Raw genomic sequence first — 26559 nt, 5'->3', positions numbered from 1 at the left:
TGTGCTGTTAAGTAGGAGAGAATTAACACATCATTAGCATTCAACGGGGTCTTAATGAGCAAACGTTTACGCAGCTCTGCTAACTCCTGCAGAAATTATGAACAACTTGTATGTCATAAATTTTTCATATGGTTTCTTATAATTGTGCAACCATAGCATCATTGTCACAAGCCAAAAAACTGAATTAAAGTGAATGGATCAGACAGTGTGATAACAAAGTAAGTAACATGTTGATCCAGTGGTTAGCACTGTTGCTGCACAGCAATTACGTCCTACAGTTAAAAGCACTGGCTTCCTGGGACTTTTCTGTGTAGCAGTCCAGGTACTCCAGCTTCACCCATCACAAATATATGGTTAGATTAGCTGCTGATTCTAAATTGTGACTATGACTCTTAATGGTCATTTCTCTGTTAGCCCTGCAACAAGTAGAAACCTGTTTAAGGTGCGCCCCATCTTTCACCCACTACAATAGGCTCCAGCCCCCCAATGAACCTGAATTAGACAATGAGGGAAACCACAGATTTCTCTGAAGACTTAAAATCATTTGAATACAAAAGTTAAAAGGTCTAAAACTACTTAGACTAATATAATGTATTTTTATTTTCAAGCCACTGAAAGTTTGGACGTTGTAATAAGCTCAGGTGGTTAACTTGTTGCACGTACACATCGATGTTAACTCAAGTCAAAAACGAAGTAGATGCCAGTTGCGCTACAGGCACGTCGGTCTAATGTTCACCCAGAAACTTTACCTGGTCAGCCACTCTGTAAACTTCATTCTTGTCACTGCAGTCACAGATATAGTAGTGGACTCGACTGGCTCCATTACTTTTAGCCAGTCTAGCAGTTTCCTTCATCCCTTCCTGGTTGATATCCCACAGCACCAGCACGGTGCTATAAGCTGCAAATTCCTGAGCCATGAGACGGCCGATTCCACTACCGGCTCCTGTAATGAGCACCACCTCACCAGCAATGTTCTTCTTTTTCTTTGGCACAAAGAAGTAGATGAAAGACTCCACATTGTACCAGATGGACAAAAGGAGTACTTTGATGGTTTCCAAGAAGAAATTCATAATGAATCTGGAAAGAAAGAAGAGAGACATCAATCAAAAACAAAACAAACGTTTCCTGGTATTATGAATAAGACTGGAAATCTTGATGAAATGATTTTCCTCCAATTTTTTATACAAGTAGCTTCAGTCAGATTACAGAAACCTTTGTGTTATTCCTATGACTCTTTTTAGTTTTGTCTTTAATGAATTTAAAAGAACTTCAAAGCAAGTTGTTTTGGGGCATTATAGAATTTTGTGAAAAATGAATTCAGGAATAATCATAATCAAAAGGTGCACCTCAAGGCTCTGTATTAGGACCGACACCATTTCAATAATAATTTAAGAAAGGCTGTACCGTGACAAAATGTGGAACAAGGGATATGCTGTTAATGCTTTCTGAATGCACCGTGTATCAGCATTGATACTGGCAACTTGCAGGCAGGACCATTTATAAGTGTAAATAAATAATGAGTACAATCAGCAAGCGCCCCTCATTTATCATACACTACCTCATTTGGAGTGCAAATCTGGTGAATGACAGAAATATTTGGATAATATTCTCTCCCCCGATCAGTCTGGTTTCAGAAAGCAACATAGCACTGTCACAGCTTCGATTAAAGTTTTAAATGACTTTGTGGAAGCTTTTACTGTGTGGCACTTTTTATAGATTTGTCAAAAGCATTTGACACAGTACATCATAAGCTGTTATGTCACAGACTTTTAGATATTGGCTTTCCAGACCAAGCTACTGACTGGTTTTCAAATTATCTTTCTGATCATAAGCAGAGTGTTCACGATGCAGTCCACGATTGTTCTTGTTATCCAAGTGTCACAAAAGGTGCACCTCAAGGCTCTGTATTAGGACCGACACTATTTGCAGTTTACATTAATAATTTGGAGCAGAATGCATCTGCTGCATCTCTACGCTGATGACACTGTTGTTTACTATCACACAAACTCAAATGCCCTGGATTTTGATCATCTACAGATTGCATTTATTATTCAGTCACATTTGTTCCATCTCAAACTCGTACTGAATGCTGGCAAAATGAAGCACATGTTGTCTGCAAACTAAAAGAAATACCTGCCTAATTGAATTTGTGTGGTTATAAACACCTAGCTATTTTAATACATGAATGTGTCTCAAGTCACATATTAAAAATTAATTTTAAAAAAAGCTCAGATTAAAAGTAGTGTTCTTCTATAGAAATGAATCAAAAACAACTTTGCTACCACGTTCTTACCTCACGTTGATTATGATGAGATTACTTATATGAACACTCCCGTGAGCTCTTTTACAGACACTGCTTGATCATGCAGTGCTATATTTCACCATTGTACTTTTTACTCTTTGGTTAACTGGCCTCCCCTGTCCACACAGACTAATGCATTTGGCTTGTTCGGAGTCCCAGACACTTTCCTGCACCTCCCCAGATAACATCATCCACAACGACATCTGTGCCAAGAATGTGGAGCAGGTGGCCACGATCCTGGAGTCTCTGAGGCAGGCCAGACTCACGGCCAAACCAAGTGACGGAGGAAGGTGGAGTATCTGGGGTACCACAAACCAGCAGCCATGTTCTTCACAGTGATGAGAATAAGGCCATTAAAATAACTTTTTTCAGCGACTGGTAATCTAACCAATTACTTTTTCTATCATTACAACGCCGTAACCGTTACTAACAAGAAAATGCGGTGGGTGCGTTACTGTTTTTCAACACACAGATGCTTAAAGCCGTCTTCATCTTACTGTGAGCTAGGGAGGGTGAAACAATTGCACAAGTGCTGCTGATTGGCTGAGGAAGAGTAAAGTAGTCATGGTAAATCAACCAGAGGCAGGCATGGGCGGGTGCTGACATACAAACAGATATGTAGAGCGATGAGACAAAGTCATGGAGAGTCCAGATAATTCAAAGGTAGCAAACAGCTGAAGTGGAAGGGCAGAAATGATTTTTCTCTTAGAAGAGATAAAAGGCTAGTTCCCATTTACTTTAACAATAAACTCATTTTTATAACAAACAGCTGAAGATATATTTTAGTATGTTCAAGTATGTTTAGTAATTTATATTTTAGTAGAGTTCATTAAGAGGGGATCCAAGCTCTTTTACATATTTAAACTAGAGATGGACCGATCCGATATTACATATCAGTATCGGTCCGATACTGACGTAAATTACTGGATCGGATATCGGAGAGAAATAAAAAATGCAATCCGATCCAATAAATATAAAAAAAAAAAAAAAAAAGCACCTCACAAAACTTGCAACATGGCGTAACTCGGCTCATAACCGTAGCACGTCGCAGCAGTGTGGTCACGTGATAGAGCGGCTGTGTGTATTTGCAGCCTCGCTACCAAACCAATATTTCATCTCCGAGGAAGTTTTCCCAGAGAGAAGTAAAGCAAGTGTGTAAGTTCATCTCTGAATGTTTGTAAAGCATTCCAGCGTTAAGCTTAACAACCTATGGAGCGACTGCCTCTCTCTCTCTCTCTCCTGCTGCCACTTCAATCGTGACACTGATCAATGATCAGCTGATCGGCTTTTCTGTGGCGAGTCCGTCTCTCTTCTTTGTTTTTGGCCCACTTTGCACCAGAAAGAGGAAACCAGCGGCTGAACAACAGCAGCACGTTTAAGCTTGATCAGCTGTTGTTAGAATTTATTTACTTTCTACACCAGGATCTTTTTCTACAGCTGACGGCTGTAACTGTGCAGGGGCGGATCTAGCAAAGTTTAGCCAGGGGGGCCGATAGGGCATGAACAGGGAAAAGGGGGCACAAAGACATACTTTTCTTTCTTATTCTCATTTAAAATGTCGAGCTTTTAATAAATAATTATCTGAATCTTACACCCAAAGTTTTAATCTGATGTAAAATGTATAGAAGTCCATTACTGTATATAGTAACTATTAAGTCTAATATACCCTAGTAAGCTATAGTACTTTTTCCTTTGGAAAGATACCATCTGTGCAGTTCTGTTGAAGAAAGATGTTGAATCTATTTAATTATTCTTGAAAAATAATTTATTTCTGTGCATTTTTTTTCACACTGCATCAAATTAAAGTTGATTATGTCGATTAAGCGTCATGAGGTGGGGGGTGGTTCCCCCCTTTTTTTTGCTGGGAGTTTGCAACCCTATTAGTCAGGTTGCTTAATATTTCTGCTAAGTACTCTTTAAAATACCAGAATAGGGAGGATGGAGCAGGTTTAAGTTTATTAGATTGATCAGTTTTGCTGAACTATGTAATGTTTTGGGTGCAGTGTATTTTTTACATACAGGTTTAACAGAATAGCTTTAGTGTTGTTGTTTATTTAAACTTGAGTATGAACTTATCAAAATGCAGCAAGATATTAAAAAAAACAGTCTTATTGATTAAAAAACACTATATCGGATTCATATTGACAGATTCAAGATGGCGGCGCGCACGGGTGCAGCGGCTCTTAGCTCTCCAGTTTGGTGCTCGTTTTTACTTCTTTGAACTATTACCGTCAGGCCGATGGTACAGGTCACATAAAACCAGGACAAACAGATTCAGGGATAGTTTCTTTCCCAGAGCTACCACCGTAGTAAATAAGCACAAAAACAATTGAACCTATTCCATACAGTCACTGTCATTATATTATGCTGCTACTCATACTGTCATTATATTAATGCTGCTATCCTGTATATATTGTACATACTATTGTTTGAGTACTTACGATTGTTTTTTTGTACTTTTTATATTTTACATTTATATTTATTATTGAAACTTGCACCAAGGGAGTGGCACTCCAATTTCGTTGTACTCTGTACAATGACAATAAAGGCTATTCTATTCTATTCTATATTGGTATCGGCAGATATCCAAATTTATGATATCGGTATCGGACATAAAAAAAAGTGGTATCGTGCCATCTCTAATTTAAACATTTTCTAAAGTAATGCAATAGTTACCTTTCCTGGTAATTAGTTACGTTTACAATATTGTAACTCCATTACTACTTAAAAAAAGTAACTGCGCATGCGCGTTTTACCCATATTCTATCGCAATATTTCATTTTCCTATCGCTGCCCAACATTACACCGGTATTATCGTGACCGTGATTATCGGTATAGCCCAGCCCTAATTGTAATGCGTTTCCTATCTTAGTTTCCTACAGTCAAATGTAAGGCTATCTGTTTAAAATCTAGAGGCTGGCTGCAAATGGGCCATGCAACATGATAAAGAGCCAAACACACCTGCAACAAGAAGGGCTGAAGAATCAATGAGCTGCAATGGCCCAGTCAAAGTCCAGACCTCGACTGAAATGTTGTAGTGGACCAGAGCAAGAGCTGTACATGAACAACTGGCTGCAAAGCTCAACGTAAAGCAACGCTGTTTAAAAACTGACAATGATGCCAGACTGACAGCCATTCATTACTTCAATGTGTTGCTGCTAAGGACAGCTAACAGCTGTCGAATCAACGACCGTGTTAAATAATGACATTGTATAATACAACATGTGCTGCTCATCAGAGGTTGCATTACTTTACTTTCAGAAGCTGGCAGGGACCCGATTTTATTTCTATAATGAGTAAGTGAGAAAAACCTGAGAACTCAATGTGTGTACTTTTCTATGTGTGTGTACTTTTTTAAATATATGCCACAAGACTGAAATCACCCTTCGCAAAAACCTCCTTACACGTGAGACAGAATTTGCAGACAGCACCAAACCGCAAGGCAACAACCACTTCCTCTTTGAACGGTCAAAACCTCAAAACTCTGAAAACTGTTGTCCCGATTGGACAAAGGTTAGAAAGTAGGTTTCGTGTCAAAGGTAATCAGGACACCTTTTGCTTTTTAAAACGACTGCAGGCTTTTCTGGGACAATTAAAACTCGAGTTGTTGATTGTCAAACATCCAGGTAAGTAATTTTCTGGTGATGAAGTTTTGTACGATTCACTAAAAGTAACCAGTTCTAGGAATTTAGACAAAAACGTACTCAAAAATCAAAACTTGTATCTTGTTGTGAAGCATCACTGGCAGTTTAACACCAGCTTGAACACGCTGCCGTGTTACAGCCGTTTGCAAAAGGCAAGCATATCATGAAACACTTTGATGCTTTCAGCTGAAATTAACTTTCATTAACTCACCAAAAACCCAGAGTCCCGTTCAGGCGGTTTGACAGTGAACCCGTTCCCTCGCCTTGTTGGCACACACCGCATCAGTTTGAGTCAACCTTTGCTCTCCACATAGGCTAACGTTATCAAACTGATAACGGAAACTAATAAAGAGTATCTGTAGAGTTCGCAGAGAAAGGAAACGTACCGTGCTCTTTATTTGGTGGGACAACACCGCGTCTCCAACACAAGCCGTTCAATATTGTGTCACAGCAGTTTGTGTAGCCTGCGGGCGAAGAAGCACGATGTCACATCAAACAGAACCAACACGGATATGCGGGGTGTGTCTGTGCCTGTTTTCTGCCCAGATGCATCATGGGACTTGGAGTACGTGTGCTTACTGTTACGCATACAGCGTGTAATTAGCCACATGCTACATGTTTAAAGCGCTTCCATGCCTTTAAGCATGTAGACACTGTCAGACCTAACCTTTTCAAACTAGGCATAAAAATGAGAAAGTAGTGTGACTTAAATGACTTTAATCAAACCATGCTGTGGTACTACAGGGCTGAAGGTTTCAGAAGCTGCGTATCTGCTGGGATTTAAGCATAAAACCAGGTTACATAGAGTGATCTGTTACAGAGAAAATATCAATTGTTCTATTTAAAAATGGTTCAAGAGGTGACTGTTGAGCTCAAAGGAAGGCAACAGCCTAATTCTAATATTCAGTCGTTACACCTGAAGTATATAGAAGTGTGTGTGTGTGTGTGTGTGTTTACTTACTTTACCTGCTGTTAAACACTAAACAGCAGGTAAAGTAAGTATTGAACACATCACCAGTTATCATCAATGATCCAAGAAATGCTGTCACATAGTGCAAATCCATATCAGCTGGTTCAGTCCCAACTGATAAAGCCTGTAAAATGATGTCTCATTACCAAGGTGTCACACAAATATCTCATGGGTAAAACCAAAGAGCTTCTGCAACACACTTGTGGCCGTATTGTTGCAAAAAGTACCAATGGCACTGGTTATAGAAGAATTTCTAAACTAATAATTATTTTAATTATTTTATTATAATTATTATTTTACCATAAATCGGGTCACAGCCAGGTGTTCCCTGCAAGATTACAAGCAGAACAGTGAAAAGAAATATCAGAATAGTTGTACAAGAGCCAAGGACCACATGTGGAGAGCTACAGAAAGACCTGGGATCAGCAGGTACAGCTGTTTCAATGCAATCAACCGCCATAGCTTCTTGTATGCATGCCTACCATGCAAGAAAATAACCATGTGGAAGCATGCTCAAAGTTTGCAGAACAACATTTTGACAACCCTGGAAAATAAAGGAGAATATATTCTGGTCGGATGAATTCCTTTTCAATCTCAACAAAGTTGAACTTTTTGGAAGCTGTGATACACTTTTGAAGGTCAAAAGCATATCACTGTTAAACACCAACAGCGGCATTTGGAGGTGGTGAACATCATGATGCGGTGCTGTTTTTCAGCATACAGTATTGGTACGCCTCACATAACTGAAGGCAGGATAAATGGAAACATTTACAGGGACATTCTTGATGAAAATATGCTCCCATCTACCAGGATGATGAAGATGACACGAGTGTGGATTGTTCAGCAAGACAGTGATCCCAAATACACAGCCAGGTGTTGGTGGAATTGAACTCAGGACCTTCTTGCTCTAAGGCAATAGTGTGCCACCATGCTGCCCACCTTCAATATGTATATTTAACAAATATTTAGGACAGCTTTCTTCCATTTGCACAATATCTCTAAATTTAAATTCATCCCTCTGATGATCTCTCCTCCTCACTCAGCATCACTCTGATTAGGTGGATGTTGAAAAACTAGTTCATGCATTTATTACTTCCAGGCTGGACGACTGTAATTCATTATTATCAGGAAGTCCTAAAAACTCCCTGAAAAGCCTTCAGCTAATCCAAAATGCTGCAGCAAGAGTCCTGACAGGGACTAGAAAGAGAGAGCAGATTTCTCCTGTTTTGGCTTCCTGTTAAATCCAGGATTCAAAATCCTGCTCCTCACATACAAGGTCTTAAATAATCAGGCCCCATCATGGGGGCTTTCCATGATGCACTGAGTGTTTTCCACTCACTATTTGTTTTGCACAACTCTCTCCACTTCAGTATTGGTTATTATTAATCTCTTGCTCTCTTCCACAACGTGTCTTTATCCCTTTTTTTCCCTGAGCCTGGCTGTGCTGGAAGCTTCTTTCTGTTAACATAGTGTTTTTACTTCCCCTTGTCATCAAAGTGCTTCAAAGGGGGGTTGTATTGTTTGCTGATTGTTGTCATGTCATGAATATATTGATTGTTGGGGTATTCTCTGTTTGCTTTGTGTTATTCTAGGATCTTTACCTTACAATATAAAGCCCTTGAGGCAACGGTTGTTGTGATTTGGTGCTAACTGAATAAAATTAAAAAGAAACTAAATATTTTTTGGATGTTTGTTTTTCTGCTAAAAACTATTTTTTATCTTTATTATTATGGTAGCTGCTCTGTTGGAAGTGTGTCAGCAGTAATATCCCCAGCGCATAGCCTCAGCCACTAAAAACACGCTGACGGGATGATGTCGTTTTTGCAGTCAGTATCTATGGGAACCGACACAAATCCAAAGTTCAGTTATCCAAATGTTGTATATCCTTCTCCCAGCAGGAGAGAAAAACTCATCATGAAGCTGAGGATATTTTGTTTGTTTGTTTTTGTTTGTTTAGGAAAGTTAGAAAAACAAAGTGTGAAAAAAAGAACAATTGCATAACTGTGGGGATTGAAGAAAAGGGGATTTGGACCCTCGGACAAGGAGTGATCCCAGAAGAGCCCATGTGGGAACTGGATAGGTCAATACATTTTGGGGGATATAAATAGTTTTAAATTAATTTGTCATACAGGGAGTGCAGAATTATTAGGCAAATGAGTATTTTGTCCACATCATCCTCTTCATGCATGTTGTCTTACTCCAAGCTGTGTAGGCTCGAAAGCCTACTACCAATTAAGCATATTAGGTGATGTGCATCTCTGTAATGAGAAGGGGTGTGGTCTAATGACATCAACACCCTATATCAGGTGTGCATAATTATTAGGCAACGTCCTTTCCTTTGGCAAAATGGGTCAAAAGAAGGACTTGACAGGCTCAGAAAAGTCAAAAATAGTGAGATATCTTGCAGAGGGATGCAGCAGTCTCAAAATTGCAAAGCTTCTGAAGCGTGATCATCGAACAATCAAGCGTTTCATTCAAAATAGTCAACAGGGTCGCAAGAAGCGTGTGGAAAAACCAAGGCGCAAAATAACTGCCCATGAACTGAGAAAAGTCAAGCGTGCAGCTGCCAAGATGCCACTTGCCACCAGTTTGGCCATATTTCAGAGCTGCAACATCACTGGAGTGCCCAAAAGCACAAGGTGTGCAATACTCAGAGACATGGCCAAGGTAAGAAAGGCTGAAAGACGACCACCACTGAACAAGACACACAAGCTGAAACGTCAAGACTGGGCCAAGAAATATCTCAAGACTGGTTTTTCTAAGGTTTTATGGACTGATGAAATGAGAGTGAGTCTTGATGGGCCAGATGGATGGGCCCGTGGCTGGATTGGTAAAGGGCAGAGAGCTCCAGTCCGACTCAGACGCCAGCAAGGTGGAGGTGGAGTACTGGTTTGGGCTGGTATCATCAAAGATGAGCTTGTGGGGCCTTTTCGGGTTGAGGATGGAGTCAAGCTCAACTCCCAGTCCTACTGCCAGTTTCTGGAAGACACCTTCTTCAAGCAGTGGTACAGGAAGAAGTCTGCATCCTTCAAGAAAAACATGATTTTCATGCAGGACAATGCTCCATCACACGCGTCCAAGTACTCCACAGCGTGGCTGGCAAGAAAGGGTATAAAAGAAGAAAAACTAATGACATGGCCACCTTGTTCACCTGATCTGAACCCCATTGAGAACCTGTGGTCCATCATCAAATGTGAGATTTACAAGGAGGGAAAACAGTACACCTCTCTGAACAGTGTCTGGGAGGCTGTGGTTGCTGCTGCACGCAATGTTGATGGTGAACAGATCAAAACACTGACAGGATCCATGGATGGCAGGCTTTTGAGTGTCCTTGCAAAGAAAGGTGGCTATATTGGTCGCTGATTTGTTTTTGTTTTGTTTTTGAATGTCAGAAATGTATATTTGTGAATGTGGAGATGTTATATTGGTGTCACTGGTAAAAATAAATAATTGAAATGGGTATATATTTGTTTTTTGTTAAGTTGCCTAATAATTCTGCACAGTAATAGTCACCTGCACACACAGATATCCCCCTAAAATAGCTAAAACTAAAAACAAACTAAAAACTACTTCCAAAAACATTCAGCTTTGATATTAATGAGTTTTTTGGGTTCATTGAAAACATGGTTGTTGTTCAATAATAACATTATTCCTCAAAAATACAACTTGCCTAATAATTCTGCACTCCCTGTATGTCACATGTCAGAGTCCTCTCAATATTACACATAAAATTAAAGCAAATACCAAGTTCACACAGAAGAATTAGTGACCAGCAGCAGCTCTCATTCGAACGCAGCAGATTTGGAAAGACCCAGAAAGTCAAACAATACATGGAGCCCAGTTTACAAAAAGAGGGAAAAAGTCAAGAAGATGCATCACCCGACCTCATTCTAGTTAGAAGAAAATGAGGAACCGTCAGGAATGCACGGGAACGTTGTCCCTGTGGCAGACTGGCTACTGTTTAGATGGAGGTTGTTTCAAAAGGACCATGTTGGAGATCTGAGCAAGCAGAACTCTATAGAAATTGGAATTAAGCCAGGATAAGATTTCCTTCTAGGAGGAAGATTAAAGATCCTTGGTCAACAGGTGGATGAAGAATGAAAACACTCAAATCTATTCAGTCTTTCAGAGCCATCGAGTCAGATTGAGAAGGGGTGTGAGATTTGATTATTTTGGTTTTTTTAAAAACACTTCAGAAAAGAAGTAATCAAGGTTTTAAAAGACCAGACAAGCGAAAAGCGAATATCTCTGGATCAGATGGTTTAGACGCTTACATGTTTATGCATTAAGAAAGAAAAAGCTTGGAAGAGAGGCTCTGAAGAACTCTGTCATTGTTATGAAGGGGGAAATGAACCTTAGCATTAATGGTACTGAAGGAATTTACTGTCCTGCTATCTTCAAACAGGGGATATCCAGCCTCCACAGCTGATGTGAGTGAGGAACATCTGCTCTATGACGATGACGACGTCCCTGACATCTGTTTCCCATAAAAGGGAGTTCACAGTGATTACCTGAGTAGGAAACTGTAAAGAAACACTCAGAGAATATATCATTTAATAAAATGATTTATACTGTGTCTATTGTGACTGACAAACACGAGTATCAAAGAAAATAAAAAGGGAAACAACATATTTCTATATAACGGAGTCAAAAGAGATTGTGTTAAAATAGATATTCATGTGTGACTGAGCTCATGATGAATCCAGTCGAAGTATAAAAGCATAAATTGAATGAAACATGAAGGAAAATATACTTATATGTGATTTAATATTCATGTGTGATGGAATTAATTGTAAAACATAGAAAAGGAGAAATGTATTCAAGTGTTTTTAATGTTTAAACTATGTTTTAAATCATGTTGAAGTAAGGTCACATAGAGAGAAGATGATAGAATGTAACTGGACATCGAGTGATTGGATTATAACAAAAATGACTGAATCTCTTCAGCATCGATGTACAGCTAACTGATCATCTGCAGAGGTTTATTTGAAGAGTTTCAGTCAGGTTTCAGAGCTCATCACAGCACAGAAACAGCTTTAGTGAAGGTTACAAATGATCTTCTTATGGCCTCTGACAGTGGACTCATCTCTGTGCTTGTCCTGCTAGACCTCAGTGCAGCGTTCGATACTGTCGACCATAATATCCTATTAGAGCGATTAGAACATGCTGTAGGTATTACAGGTACTGTGCTGCAGTGGTTTGTATCATATCTATCTAATAGACTCCAGTTTGTGCATGTAAATGGAGAGTCCTCTTCACACACTGAGGTTAATTATGGATTAATTAAGGTCTGGGAAGTGCTTCCGCTCCCTTAAGGCCAAAACAGAGAGATTGAGGAGGAGTTTCTTCCCCCAGGCTATTCGGGCCCTAAACCAGGTGTTATGCTTCCCTTAGATCAGCAGTTCCCAACCTTTTTTGCGCCACGGACCGGTTTATGCCCGACAATATTTTCATGGACTGGCCTTTAAGGTGTCGCGGATAAATACAACAAAAAGGGACCGCTGCCTTAGACAGTATCATCAGAAGACATAGCATACATTTTCACTGCTATGAGGTTATTGTACTCAGCCCTGAAAAGCTTAGAAATATGGTATCTAAGCAGATTCTTACCCTGGATGGCATTACCTCGGCCTCCAGTAACGCTGTGAGGAACCTTGGAGTCATTTTTGACCAGGACATGTCCTTCAATGCACATATTAAAAAAATATGTAAGACTGCGTTCTTCCATTTGTGCAACATCTCTATAATTAGAAATATCTAATTTCTATTCGATTCAATTATGATTGACTCCAGGATGCCAGCAAAGTCTTTGCCAGCGGGCGATGGTGTGCCGGGGGAGTCTGCCAGGCGACAGCTTTTTGATGACGGCGACTCATTGACCGGGGAAGATGCGCTCTCGGCCTTCTTCATAACTATACCATCAAAGCACCGGTCGATGAAATCTTGGAGAGCGTCTAAACTCTCCCTCCAGGGTGTTGGAGATGATTAAACAGATGTGGTTAGTTATATGACAATTGATTAATATATTGATTAGTATATTTGGTAAACTTGAAGCGTGAAAGAACGTTTGTAAAATTCTAAGCTACCATTCACTTTCTTTCCGCCACATCTCCGGTGTCTGACGTCACCTACAACATGAGTCACTTACCTTTCCCGTCACTTAGCTCCCTTGCTGATCTGTTTATAAAAAACTAGTTCATGCATTAATTACTTCTAGGCTGAACTATTATAATTCATTATTATCAGGATGTCCTAAAAACTCCATGAAAAGCCTTCAGTTAATCCCCGGGTTGATGGCACTCAGGCAAAACCACCAAAGGAGTCCAAAGGGGCCGGGTACTCTGAACCATTGTTCACTGCATGGGCGCAGACGATGGCTAGGACCTGTTACCCGACCCACCGGTGCAGGAAACAGGCCCTCTTGTCCACTGGGAGGAACCCCAATGTACAGAAGGTGGGCGGAGTCAATGCTGATAAAGTTAAAGCCGTTTCTTTGGCTTGGTGGCCATTGTTTTAGTGGGTGTTTCTCAGAGCCAACAAGGACATGTGGAAAGTGAACCGTACTTTGAAATGCCCTGTTTGTGTGTCACCAAATACAATTTTAATATTTTTTCGTGATTGAATCTTCAGATATCTGTTCAGTTTGTCAAGATAGAGCCTTTTTGCAAAAGTGCTTCGATGATTTCGGAGATGTCTGTTCAGCCCAGTCTCACGGCAAAGCGTGTAATCGATCCGCTCGCCTTATAAACGCTCGAGCTTGGTGTTTCCGTCACGTAGTAACTGTTAGGTTTAACTGTGCCAGGCTTGTTAGACATGATGAAACACATACAGACTTCTGGATGTTCAACCAATATTTTTATTGTAAATATTAATCATGAGGGTAAATGGGTAGGCCCGCTGCTCCCTCAGAGCCCTGTACACCACGGAGCGAGGTCAGCATATCCAGGATATCTTTCTGTTATCTGGATTCACTGACCCTAACACTGGGACCAGGATAAACGGTCACACGAAGTTATCGGCTCTCTAAGTTCACCCAAGATTTCCCAGCGCGGTCACATGAAAGCGCTGGCAGCATCAAACTAATCTAACAGTCGTCTATGAATCTAATTCACAGGTCATATCCATGTTCTTTTATCATCCTTATTACTGCCAACTATTCCAGAGAGAGTCTGCAATATAAAGAACATAAAAATACAGCAGTCAAACACAACACTGCTGTGAAAGAGACGAACGCTCCAGTTTGTCAGATCAGAGTGGAATGAATGTGGTTGGTTGAACAGATGTTTGTGATGTGTTATCTGCATTTCCATCAGCGTAAGAGACTCAGCAGCAGATATGAATAAATGATAATAACATTTATACTTTTAATAAATCACCAAATTAATACACGCATGTTCCCATGACAATGCAATGCTGTGTTTGCGCAGTGATTTTAGCTCATTTAACACGCAGTCCTCCATCATTCCCCCGTTTTAAACACTTAAAACATGCTGCAAATAAAAGACTGAGTGAAATCGTGGCACTTCCAGCTGATTTGGAACAGAAACGTTCAAACCTGCTGCGACTGTTTGAGTTTGTATTCTCTCAGCTGCAGACTTGCTGCTGTTTAAAAGTTTGAGAGCAAAGATTAGTAAGTAAGTAAAATGTTATTTATATAGCATCTTTCTAGACACAATTACAAAGTGCTGCACATAGGACAACAAAAAAAGATATATAAAACATAAAACAGGCAAAAATGAACCCAAAGCAATTGTAAAAAGGTGCGTTTTGACTTGTTTTTTTTAAAAAGAGACAACTGAGTCCACAGATCTTAAGCTTTTTTGAGGGAGTTCCACAGTCTGGGGGCCACTGTGGCAAAAGCTCTGTCTCTCTTAGTTCTTATCTTAGTGTGTTGTGTAGCAAGTAGGCCCTGATCAGATGATCTCAGGGACCTGCTGGGACATGGGCCTGTAGAAGATCAGAGATGTAAGCTGGTGCTTGTCCATGCAAAGAAGTCAAAACCAGGATCTTAAAATGGACTCTGAATTCAATAGGAAGCCAGTGTAACTGAGATAGCAACGGCGTCACATGTGAAAGATTAGATATAATTAGATTAGATTAGATTAGATATAAAAACAAACGTCACACATGGGCTCAGTCTCTGTACACAATATGAGGTCAGCAATTACAGAGTGTGTGTCCTGTTTCAACATTAAATGTGTCGGATGGTTTGCAGCCATCTGGCAGTTTTTCATCAGCACCATGCTGGAAGCTGCACACTGATGAACGACTGACTTTTACTTTCAAAGAGACATGAAGGGTACTTCCCAGAGTCTGACCTGCGTCGACCCACCTGCTTAGTGTCTGTGGTTACCATGGTTACTGCAGAAGCTGCTGTGAATTAAACAGCTGGCATTGCATTAACCTACCAGCGATGTGAGTGTTTATGTTTTTCAATACAAAAGAAATGAAATATTTAATGAATTAATTCACATTTTAATTAATTAATGAAACATTTAATTAATAATTTAATGGCGTATTGAATGAATTCATTTTGTTACTCCTGGCCCTCCATAAGGTAGCTGAACAAGGACTTCTTAGTTGAAGCTAAGATGACTAGATATAGTTTGAATTAATACAGCTATGTTGGTTGCGCATAAGTCAGTTTTTTCATTTGAAGTAAAGTGTTTCTAACTTAACTGAATTTGGTGGAAACTGTTGACATAGGTTGAAATTGTTAAATGTTGTCATTGTGTTACTTAAATTTGTAAGTCTTGGTTCAAACTGTATGATCAAAGACATTCCTTTGTTTCTGACTCCCTCCCCAGCCAGTCTGTTGGTGGGGGAGGCTGCAGTGTTTTATTATAGGACATCCTAGGTCAGACCTTCCCAAAGTGTGGGGCCTGCCATGGCAGGGGGGGTGCGGGATGAAAAGGGGGGAAAAAAACAAAACGCTTGGACACTGCTAGCACCGAGCACCCACAGAAATGCAAAGCAGGAGATGAAGCATCGCTGAATATGTTTCCAAACCAACTTCATTCTAAGACAAAGACTAGAAAACATGGTGAAGCAAATCTTCCCTCTGTCTCTCTTCCACAGCATGTCTTTAATCTTTCTTCACCCCAACCAATCACAGCAGATGGCCCCGCCCCTCCCTGAGCCTGGTTCTGTCGGAGGTTTCTTCCTGTTAAAAGGGAGTTTTTCCTTCCCACTGTCGCCAAAGTGCTGCTCATAGGGGGTCATATGATTGTTGGGGTTTTCTCTGTATCTATGAAGCGCCTTGAGGCGACTTTTGTTGTGATTTGGCGCTATATAAATAAAATTGAATTGAATTGAAACATCAACTGCTGATTGCCTATCACTTACACTCATTACATCCACAGAAAGCTGGAGTTGAAGTGTCAAGTGCATCAAGAGTTCCTCTTGAGGTTCTGAAAGATGACATTTCTCTGCCTATCAAACAGATGCATACTGACATGACAGAAGTAAACATGACTAAAAGTGCAGACTATAGAGGGATCAACTACAGAAATAGAATGATAGTTATCTGTGGTTTTACTGATGGGCTACCTGGATTTGGAGAGATAATAAGAATATGTGTTGTTCAGGGTACAATGAATTTCATTGTCAGCAAGTTTTCGTCTTGGTTTAGGGAGCACTACCGGGCCTTTGAACTGCAACCATGTACAAGTGACAAAATGTCCCTGATAACATATGATGAACTGGCAGAGAAGTACCCATCAAATGACTACTTCATTGGTCCCCTTCGAATGGTTACATTGAAAAGATATCCTTACATCAAAAGCACATAATGAATATGTGAGTAAACAGCTCTAATTAATAGCTTACTCAATATGCACTTTAATCTCACTGGCATAAGCACCTTCAGTAGCACCTGGCTTTATTGTGATGTTCAGCCACTAACTCCCTGTGACTTGTTGAATCTAACAGTCTGATAGGCCCATTCGCACATCTTCTAGACAAGAAAACCTTTAATCTGTGTTTTTGTTGAGATTAGTCAGAATTTTTCTCAGTTCTCTCTTAAGTACCGTTGTGAAACATTATGTTGACATCTCAATTTTAATGCTTTCAATTTTATACATAGTTACTGGATTTATGTTCATGTATATTTATATATATATATATATATATATATATATATGTATATATATATATATATATATATATATATATATATGTATATATATATATATATGTATATATATATATATATGTATATATATATATATATATATATATATATATATATATATATGTATGTATGTATGTATATATATATATATATATATATATATATATATATATATATATATATATATATATATATATATATATATATATATATAAAAAAACACCCAGCACGCCCCCTGCGGGCGGTTTATCCTTCAAGCTCGGGTCCTCTACCAGAGGCCTGGGAGCTTGAGGGTCCTGCGCAGTATCTTAGCTGTTCCCAGGACTGCGCTCTTCTGGACAGAGATCTCCGATGTTATTCCCGGGATCTGCTGGAGCCACTCGCCTAGCTTGGGAGTCACCGCACCTAGTGTTCCGATTACCACGGGGACCACCGTTACCTTCACCCTCCACATCCTCTCGAGCTCTTCTCTGAGCCCTTGGTATTTCTCCAGCTTCTCGTGTTCCTTCTTTTCCTCTTTTCCTCGACATTTTGCTGCAACGTTTTAAAGAGCCAGAAAGTAAATAAGCAGCAGACAGAAATGAGGCAGGTGGAATCTTCTTGCGTTTCACGCATGTGCAGGACTGGAACGTAAGCGCTTTTAGCCGTTTCAATGTGGACGCACAACTCTGTGAAAACGACTAAAAATGCTAGTGTGTACGCGGAGCGTTTTCAGATGAAAATGCCGTTTTCAAACCTATCTGGGCTAGTGTGGACGTAGCCTCAGTTGGTCGGCACAGACTTTCAGGCAGGAGGTGGACACACCGTCAGATCCTGGTGCAGGTAGGAGGTCAGAGGTGAGGGAGTGAGGGCTGCAGGTAGTGTTTTAATCTAGGTGTGAGGTGAAGGTGAGCAAATGGAAGGTGTGAATCATTGTCTACTGTTAAAAATGTTATCCAAACCCACCTGGAGCTTTTGAAAGACACGGTGAAAAACATCAGCTTCGATCGAGTCATTCGTCTGGGAGAACATCCTCCGAGGTGGATTCTCCAGCAGCTCTTCTGCTCCTCATTTCGGGGAAATCAGCAGGAGGGTTTTTATGCCAGCGCCACCTGTCACTCTTCTCCAGTCTGTCCTGCTACCCCTGGTGGTAACTTGGCCTCTTTGTGTGCCGCACGGACATCGGAGTGCAGTCGGGACACTTTCCCTGTGACTGTCCTCTGATGGAGGTCGGTCAGGTGTTCTGTGTCTTTGGCCTTCCGACACCTTCCCCCAGAAACTCACACTCAAGACACGTGAGCTTGACACAGCGACTGGGGAGACAGGACTGACAAACCACAAGAGAAGATGAGACGCAGAGGGAGGGAGAACTATCATCAGTAAGAAGCAAAGAGCTAGAAACTAAACACAAACTAAATGATCTAATAAAAACTCACAATTACAAGAAGACCAAACATAAGCAACTTTATTTACTTTACAATGTTACAATACTTTTTTGCCCCACTGTAAGTCGCCTCAAGGCGACTTACAGTGGGGCTTCATAGATACAGAGAAAAACCCAACAATCAGATGACCCCCTATGAGCAGCACTTTGGCGACAGTGGGAAGGACAAACTCCCTTTTAACAGGAAGAAACCTCCGGCAGAACCAGGCTCAGGGAGGGGCGGGGCCATCTGCTGCGACTGGATGGGGTGAGAGAAGGAAGACATGATAAAGACATGCTGTGGAAGAGAGACAGAGGTTAATAACAGATATGATTCAAATGTATCCCATTCGTCTATAAGAACTACACTTTCCACCACCCACTCAGATTTTAATGTCCTGACACTTGCTCTGTGGTTTGTGACTGGATTAAGGTTTGACAACTATCGCGTTTACCTTTTTTGAAAACAGTGTAGACATTGGATTTATTTGTTCAGTGTGTTGAAGTCCAGTGTATACTGAAAGGTAAACCCACAGGCAATATAAGCTATTCTTGCTTTTAAATTTTGATTTATATAAAAAAACGATTAAAACACATGTGTACAACTCTTTATATACCCTTAGTCATTTTTTATATAATTTGTAGCGTTTATATTTTATTTTTATTACAGTATCACTATTATAGAAACTACAATAGCAGCCAGTCATAAGTTGTTTGTCTTTATTGATGTGCAGCAAATATTTGCATATTTAAATGAGAGCACTTGATTTCTTTTCTGAGCCTGCAAACACATAAACTCAAACATGTCAGAGTTTGTGAAATTATAATGTGAACACACACATGTTGATTAACATATTCTTTTAATAAATAATATTGTCATGAAAAACATAAACACCGAATAACAGCTTGTGTACATTTGAACAGTGCATGTTCATATTTTTTCTTTATATCATTACATGGACCAGTCAAACCAAAGATCAGCACATTATGCAAAAGAAGATGAAATTTAATTTAGTATAGGTGGGCAGGCAACTTACACGAACACCAAAAAAGTTCTGATAACAAGGTAATTACTTGATAAGGTTGGACGGATGAGGGACTGGGGTGTCATAACTCTCCTAGTCCATGAAGCCACCGTATCTCTTCTGTAGCTCACCACCGTTCTCCGAAGCTCGTTTCATCACCCCTTCATTCTTGCTGTCCACCAGCCACTCAGGCCTACCCACACGCCTCATGAACCCTCCATAGCGTTTCTTGAGGCCTCGGCCTAACACTGCCTCTAGCAGGTCACCCTGCGCAACCTCCCCTTCAGCCCGACGCATGAAACCTCCATACCTCTTTACTACCTCACCTCCCTGATCTACCCCCTTATTGCTACGCCCAATTTCTGTATTAAGGAACTTTAGGATGTCCAGGTGGAGGTTTTCTTCATCATTCTGGTTTCTGGTTTCCTCTAGTGAGCCCTCTGTAGAGGATGAGCGGCGAGACATGAAGCCACCATAGCGTTTCATGAATCCACCATACTTCTTGGACATTTGTTGTTCTGGTGATCTTGCAAACTCATCATCAGTGTTCAGGGTTCCTTCTGCTTCCTGCGCCCCCTGTGCATTGGGGTAAGCATCCATTGGAATACGGCCTTCCTCTTCCAGCAGTAAGTCCTGGCACAGGCGCAGCTTCTGGCTGTCCAACCCACCATCACACTGAGTAGAGCATGTCTGAAAAAAAAAAATCAAAATTGCTATCAAGTCTTTCATAAATGCAATAGCTTCCAAGTACAACTCGCTGTTTTATCCAGTTCAGTATTCATTTGAATCAGTTTTCAGCTTGAGCTGGACACTATAAATGACTGCTTCATTTAGAAGTCCATGCTGAACCATCTTTCTTCAAAAACATCAATAAACTATCAATAATGATGAACAACTGTTCAAATGTTTCTGTCTTCCTTTATAATCAGAAGTTATATTCAGGCTCTATACTACTCATAAAGCTAATACCTCTTACACAGCTCTTTTTCTGTCCTTTTTAATAACATAAGTGACAATGATACATTTTCATTTTGTAAAGTACCACGACAACTTCTAGACATCAGAAAAGTATTTATGGAAAGTGTATTTTTAAAAGGTGAAGTATAATAAGACCCATTATTGACTTTTAGATCTGTTCCAAGATTTTTCTTTTCTTGTTATTTTTTATTTATTTGTCCTGTTTTTAGCCACAAGATTCCCATTAAGTTCTTGTCCTGGTCAAGAGGGCAGCATAAGCAATTAAAATTTCTAAAAAGAAAAGAAACAAAAGTAAATTTTAAGAGAACAACAGCATGCAATATCCACACCAAATTCCACCTGAAGTCCAAGATTTTGTAACAGCAACATCTGCTCAGGGCAGCACATAAAGCTCTGAGGACATGCTGGACACATGTTGAATAATCTGAGTGTTAGTGGCAATCTGACCCCTGAGCAAAGTTGCTGGTAAGAAGACAGGTTACCGAACAATTTCTTGGCAATATATAGCAACAGTTTATTTTCTGAATGAAAGCTAGAGCCTGAGCTTGTTGCACATGTTATATATTATATGTGATAAGACTGTGATCACTAAATGTAACAGTTTCTCTATTTCTAATTCAGTTTGTGCTTGTTTGGAAGAATTGAAATAGAAAAGAATTTCATATTGTTTTACTTTTTTGTCACAGACAAATGATAATAATATAAGAATGAATGATTTTCAGTCTTCCCTTAGTGGTTTATTCTGCTGTTACTGTTGTTTTATTTCCCCTCTTCATTAAACCATGACACTGTTACCTAATGAAATGTTACTGAACCTGAAGAGAGGCTGACACAAACAGACACACAAAGACACAAACTGTGTCACGATAAGACAGAAAAGGCATAAACTCAACAGTGCAGAGAAACAATCAACAAGAACACATTACAACGGGTCCACGGTCTTAGCGATTGCTTTAACTACTGACAATACATTTTCCACAAGACGTCTCATCTGTTCCTCACCTGTCATGAGTGTAGCAGATACATCTAATATAAACCTGCTTAAGTTATGAATTCATTTAACTCCAAGCGAAGGAACATAGTCATAATAAATGCAACTGCTGGGCCCTTGAGCTGCACACTGTGAGGATAATCTGCACGTAACCTCTTGGTATGATTGGATTTCACTTCGTAGAGTCATCACAAATATGTTGACTCGAAAAAAATGTTCGATAGCATGTAGGGAGAATTTGTGCCTCGGTTAGTTTTCAGTGCTGTTTGCTTTTGAAGACTGAAAATTGAACTGGGAATATATTAGAATATATTAGCACCTAATACATATTTATCCATTTTCCTCTAAAGACAATAATGTACATTATATGTATATATATGCACACATACATTTGTTATAATATAAAAACAGTGTAAGTGCCTCTTCAAAATGTAAGGTTCTGTAATTCAGATCTCAATAGATACCAATAACATTCAGAGAATGAAGTAAGTAAGAAGTAATTTAAATATACTAAACGCACTGATAATTAATTAAATGATTTGAAATTCTTTCACATGTAAAATATGATATGGAGTAGTCTTCTTAGAATATGAAACAATGCAAAATATATGTTCCAAACATAGAGTTTTTATTTCTCTGGTCAATATTTTAACTTGTCTGTGTCTCAACATGAAGCACGCAAGGCTGAAATCTGTAACTGCATATGCTGCATACTCAAAGTGATTGAAACATCAGCGTCTGAATTATTTCAGTTTTGAGAAAAACCTAAAACAAATATACAAATATATATACAAATATTAGACAAATATAAAACACGAAGAGTGCGAGGTCTTAAATGGAAAGAAAAGGCAGGGAAACGATAAAATGCATTTGCAGTTTGAAGAACTCGAATGCCAGATCAATATTATAGCCATCAACAGATCTTGCAAGTGGCATTTGAAAGGGAAAAGGGAGGCGTGAAAAGAGGAAAAGACTAAATCAAATCAAGGAGCGAGAATAACATAATATACAGAAAAAATGGCATGGGTTGAAATCCCACAGAGATTACAGTTACGACTGTTGTCTAATTTGGTATAACTGAGTCTACAAATGTGAAAAGGAAAGCTATGGAAACTAGAAGGGAAATAAAAACGGAAAACAGGCGGAAATGTAGTTAGTAAAGAAAAAAACGGCATAGAAAACTGAACAGAAAAGAATAAAGTACAAAAGAATAGCAAAGGCAAGAAGTTGTGTCGTAATGTGTTCGCTGAACACTGTAAATGTCACTTTACATGTTTTTTATGAACTATGACAAAATGAACTGCTTTCAGGGGAGAAGAAAAACTGACTAATGGCTTGTATAAAAAGTACAATCCGACTGACCGTGGACAGACGGCACAGTGCCACTGTCAACTTACTGATTACGATTCATGAATTATTCATTTGTCTCTTTTTAAGAAATATAAACAAAACAATATATAGTGACATTACCATTGATGAGAAACCAGACTGTTGTCCCAGCAGATGGTATACGCAAAGTGCACACTCCTTCCCGCAGTCTGTTCCAACCACAAGTGACACACAAACGCCCAGAACCATCATCCACATGCAACTGCTGTATGCGAGGGAAGCCATGGTCTAAGTACGGAAATGAGGGGAGAGAGGAAAAAATTTATTTTAAAATTAATCATTTTCAGACAAATGTTCAACTGAGTACCAAGTACACGACTGATACTACTGGTTGTAACGAACTAGTAGCAATTTATAATGCCACCTTTTATGAGCAGTGACAATTAAAAAATATTTTTAAAAAATGTGGCAAATACGTAACGCAAACTGTGAGAGTTCCCCAAAGGGAGTGCGCCTTCAGGTGATGTGCCTTATTCTCTATGATTTATTACTAGCTGTAGATATAGTGGGTAGTATAAGCACCGGTGCATCACTTTAAAAAAAGTATTCGCTATCTTACCTCTGCTTTACTTTAACAGAAAATAAAGCCGCTCGGAGATTTCCTCGTCCTGTGCCCTTGGGAGTAGCGGCGGGCTGTGAAACTGGACTGGCTCAAGTCTGTGCACTCAATATATCTGCGCGCAGCTCCGTGAGCGGCAGGCTGTGGGAAGAGTGGCCACGGTTCAGCCAATCAACAAAAGACATACACACTGCTTGGTCGCTCCTCTAATCGGCGCTGTATCTTCCGTCTGCTGACAATGACAGAAGTGCAGTGTGTCGCCTTTTAGCGAGAAAAACAAATACCATTACTATCATCAATTTAAAGAGCTGGGTGCAGTGCTGTGTCCGGATGCGCTGCGGGGTGTTAAAGTAGTTGGTGGCAACGACGTCACTGTATAATAAGACAGAAAACGTAAGAGGCGTTTGGCACGACCTGAACCCCACCCTCCATAACGATCACCACTCAGTCAGATTTGGAGGTGCAGTGCTGGCACAAATAAATGCGTAGAATAGTCTCAGTTTGTTGCTCTATTTGTTTTTTCTACAGGTACATGACATTCAAATGGAATAATTCAGTTATTTAGTTCAATATAAAGTACGGGAGGGTTAATTTAAATAACACTGTACACATCAAACAACACATAACGATTTTTCACCACTTTACTACATAATTCTGGATAATTCATGAAAAGTTTTGTAATATTCATATACTAAAACAGACAGTGAACAAAGTGACCTAGTCTGTTACACAATCCCCATTTCCCACTTAATCTCCTTCACACAGATAGCTGTTATCATTGCTTCATGCAGGACGTTTTTTAATTAAAAAAGGCGTTCTGCTAACATTACCAAGGCACTTCACTGTTCCAGCACTTATTTGTTCAGAACAACAGGCTCAATAAAGATATCCCGGCATCAACTGCGTGTTGTGTCTGTGTGTGTGCACATGTGTGAATGCACACAACATTTGCATATTGCTTCCTTATGGGAAACTGCAGTGCAAATGATAAACATTCATCCAATTTTATTAACACACAATTTCCAAGTACAAGAAGCTGGCGAGGAACTTGTGGAGTGGTCTCGAAGAAATCACCTCTTTCTGAATATCAGCAAGACAAAAGACATGGTGGTTGACTTCAGAAGGAAAAACAAATGTGACTAGGCCCATCAACATCATGGGTGAGGAGGTGGAAACTGGACAGCTGCTGGTTCTTGGGCATTCACCTGAATGACAGACTGGACTGGGGGACCAGCAGTGCTCTATAAAAGAAGGGAATGAGCAGACTCTACTTTCTAAGGGTGCTCATATCCTTTAATGTGTACAGTAATCTGTGTGCAGAACTTCTACCGGTCTGTGGTAGTGAGCGCCATCTACTCTACAGTTTCTTCTCAGTTAGCCAACTGAGATTTGGGTGGGTGGATGGTGAATATACATTTTTTCTGTAAGTTATGCTGAAATGTTTTGTAATTCAATTCAGTGCAGTTCTACTTTAATCAGTTGCATTCACTAAACAACAACACTGTCATGGTCTGGGTGAGTCACAGTAATTTTCCACAGTGGCTGCTCTCCTCCTTGGGGTGGAGCCTTCGCTGCTCCTCCCAGAATCACCACCTGAGACTGATTGAGACAGCTGTATTTAAGACCAGCGTTCACAAAAGTGGATGCACAAACACAGAGAGTTAAGTATTTTTGATTAATTTATTTTCATTTAACCTCCATAGTTCATGTTCATAGTGTTTACATAGCTGTTGTTCATAGTTTCTCACAGTCCTCAGATTAGAATTAAACTCATCTGGTTCTACCCTTCAACTTAGCCTTGTTCCTAGCTTCAGCACATGTAAGTATTGTTACCTTCACACTGTTATAAATCAAGTTTAACTGTGGAACTGAAGCTCTAGACACTGCCAAACAAAGGCTCACAGATCTGGCCACAGAGCTACATCAACGAAGCCAAAAGAATGACCCTGTTCTCCAAAGACCCGTCCAAATTGTAAGCGCACTTCCAAGGGAAGAACAGTAAAATGTCAGACCCACCCAAAGCAGAAACTCTGGGACAAAGAAGCACTGTACATCTGCCATAACAAGAATTAGTCCACATCACAAAGTCAGACATCCAGCAAAGCTGCTGGTAAATGAAGCAATACATCAGGACTCTAAGACCAGGCAGTACAAAGCTTAGTGCCATCTGGACTGACTACATGAAAACCTACAACTTACTGGCCCACAGTGGATGCTACAAGAGGCAGCTCACACAGCTGAAGACAGATGGTAATGAGGAACGGATGTAGAGACTGCCATTGATGACCAAGACAGCAAAACGGTTTTATTTTAAAAAGTGAGTCCTTAGAAGTCACAAGAATAACGTCACTTGTATTGCCATTGAGCTTGAGCTGATTGTTCTTTGTTTCATTGAACAATATAGTTGTGTGTTGTCTGCATAAAAACATGAAAACGATGGAAGATGTTTCCTAGAGGAAAAAGATAAACTATACATAACAGAAGTCACCCAATGATCCCTGAGGGACATTATGTGACTGAGGCTGATGTTGAAGTTATTGGACTCTAGATTTTAAGAATGACGGTGACAGAGGCTGTTTTGAGAGATATAAGAAAGTACCAGTGAAACGAGGTGGCCATGGTAGTCATGATCAGTGCCAGCGTAGGAAGACAGTCTTTGCTCAAGGAAGTTGGAAGGATGAACATGTGGAGGTTTTGGACATAATATGAGTTTGGTGATGTTTTTCACAGAGCACAGTTGAAAGGAGGATAACCTGGAACATAAAGAACTTGCGGTATCTCCCCAGATGGAGTTTTGTACTTACAGGGATTAGAAAAAGAGAGCTTATTTTAGTCACACGGGATCCTCTTTATCAGCTCGTTTTCAAATCCAAAATCAATTTTAAGATAAGATAACTCTTTATTGTCATTGCACAGTCATACATAGTACAATAGTACAATGAAATTGGAAAACTGTCCTACGTCGGCACTACATATAACACGACACGATACGACACATCACAACGTAACAAACAACACAACACAGTATATTAACTTAGTATAAAAAAGAAGAATAAGTGTATTTGTATTGCACACTGTTATTATTGCACATTAATTATTATTGCACCTTGTTATAAATATAAATATTATTATTGTTATTGTTTGAAACATTGTTACCTCCCCCCTAA

At 39.8% G+C, this 26559-nt stretch overlaps 2 protein-coding genes across 4 annotated transcripts in view; both read right to left on the bottom strand.

The window, feature by feature from the left end:
* The window catches only part of LOC101474670 (short chain dehydrogenase/reductase family 16C member 5), a 29523-nt gene extending 23025 nt beyond the window's left edge, over nt 1-6498 (bottom strand). The window contains exons 1-2 of one of the 3 annotated variants that reach the window (XM_014411248.3): nt 6333-6498; nt 750-1077 (exon numbers count right to left, since the gene is read on the bottom strand). In XM_014411248.3, coding sequence (XP_014266734.3) covers nt 750-1070 — 321 coding nt within the window. In that variant the 5' untranslated portion in view covers nt 1071-1077; nt 6333-6498. Of the gene's footprint in view, nt 1-749; nt 1078-6157; nt 6311-6332 lie in introns of those variants that run through there. The other 2 variants (XM_014411249.3, XM_024805998.2) reach the window with 2 other exon arrangements.
* Nucleotides 6499-19293: 12795 nt separating this feature from the next.
* LOC101474395 (proenkephalin-A) lies at nt 19294-23715 on the bottom strand. Its single transcript, XM_004572955.3, has 3 exons — nt 23393-23715; nt 22915-23061; nt 19294-20165 (listed from the first exon to the last, which is right to left on the bottom strand). The coding sequence occupies exons 2-3, from the start codon at nt 23056-23058 to the stop codon at nt 19569-19571; spliced, it is 741 nt and encodes a 246-aa protein (XP_004573012.1). The 5' UTR covers nt 23059-23061; nt 23393-23715; the 3' UTR covers nt 19294-19568.
* Between the last annotated feature and the right edge of the window lie 2844 nt (nt 23716-26559).

The sequence above is a fragment of the Maylandia zebra genome, linkage group LG18 (assembly GCF_041146795.1).
Source record: "Maylandia zebra isolate NMK-2024a linkage group LG18, Mzebra_GT3a, whole genome shotgun sequence".
In the NCBI taxonomy this organism is placed as follows: domain Eukaryota; kingdom Metazoa; phylum Chordata; class Actinopteri; order Cichliformes; family Cichlidae; genus Maylandia; species Maylandia zebra.
The sequence above is the reverse complement of the archived record's forward strand: the minus strand, read 5'-3'. Positions and strand labels throughout refer to the sequence as shown.